Here is a 626-nt window from a genome sequence, read left to right as displayed (position 1 = left end):
AGGGAAGGAAGCTGAGACTCCACATCCTCCTCCCATGATCTCTAGGGAAGGAAGCCCCATGTGTAGGCTTCTAGGTCTGTTTTCTCTCTTTCCAGACACATGGTTTGTTAAGTGAGGGGATATAATAAATGACTGATTGTGCCAGGGCTCAGAAACAAAATCACACTGCTCTGTTGCAGGGGTGCCTTACGGCTTGCTGAGTGAGCACAGCCCGGGACAGGCTGGCAGAATTACTACCGTTGCATAGCTCACCCACCATGACTTTTCCAGTGGTTAGCCGTGGGCCTCAAGGCCATCAGCAACCTTGATTTCTAGCCTGTCCTGCCTTGAACATAAATTTAACCTTTGATAAATCTTCCCTTCCTGCTGATCCCTGCTAATCCAAGTGTCACGTTTTCCAGTGGCAGGACAGCTCTGCAAATGAGCCGAGATCTTTCTATCCAACTTCCCCGGCCCAATCAGACCGTGGTGAGAAGTCGAAGCAAGACTTACCCCAAGAGGGTAGCGCAAACACAGCCAGCTGGTAAGTAGTCAACCCCAGTGCGTTCAAATGATCTAGCAGCTTCTTTTAGGCTGGTGTATAAGACATGCGAGGTGGTGACTACAGTAATGTAAACTTTTTATTT

The 626-nt window shown here is 48.7% G+C and overlaps 1 protein-coding gene across 2 annotated transcripts in view; it reads left to right on the top strand.

Moving 5' to 3' along the window:
* Nucleotides 1-626, top strand: part of Epb41l4a (erythrocyte membrane protein band 4.1 like 4A) — a 194,541-nt gene that overhangs the window by 137,337 nt on the left and 56,578 nt on the right. For both annotated transcript variants that reach the window (XM_026783583.1, XM_013349628.2), the window contains one exon: nucleotides 402-523. In XM_026783583.1, the coding sequence (XP_026639384.1) occupies nucleotides 402-523 (122 nt within the window). The remainder of the gene's footprint in view (nucleotides 1-401; nucleotides 524-626) is intronic.

Source organism: Microtus ochrogaster, chromosome 18 (assembly GCF_000317375.1).
Source record: "Microtus ochrogaster isolate Prairie Vole_2 chromosome 18, MicOch1.0, whole genome shotgun sequence".
Classification (NCBI taxonomy): Eukaryota; Metazoa; Chordata; class Mammalia; order Rodentia; family Cricetidae; genus Microtus; species Microtus ochrogaster.
Note: the sequence above shows the minus strand (reverse complement) of the source record. Positions and strands in the feature narration are given on the sequence as shown.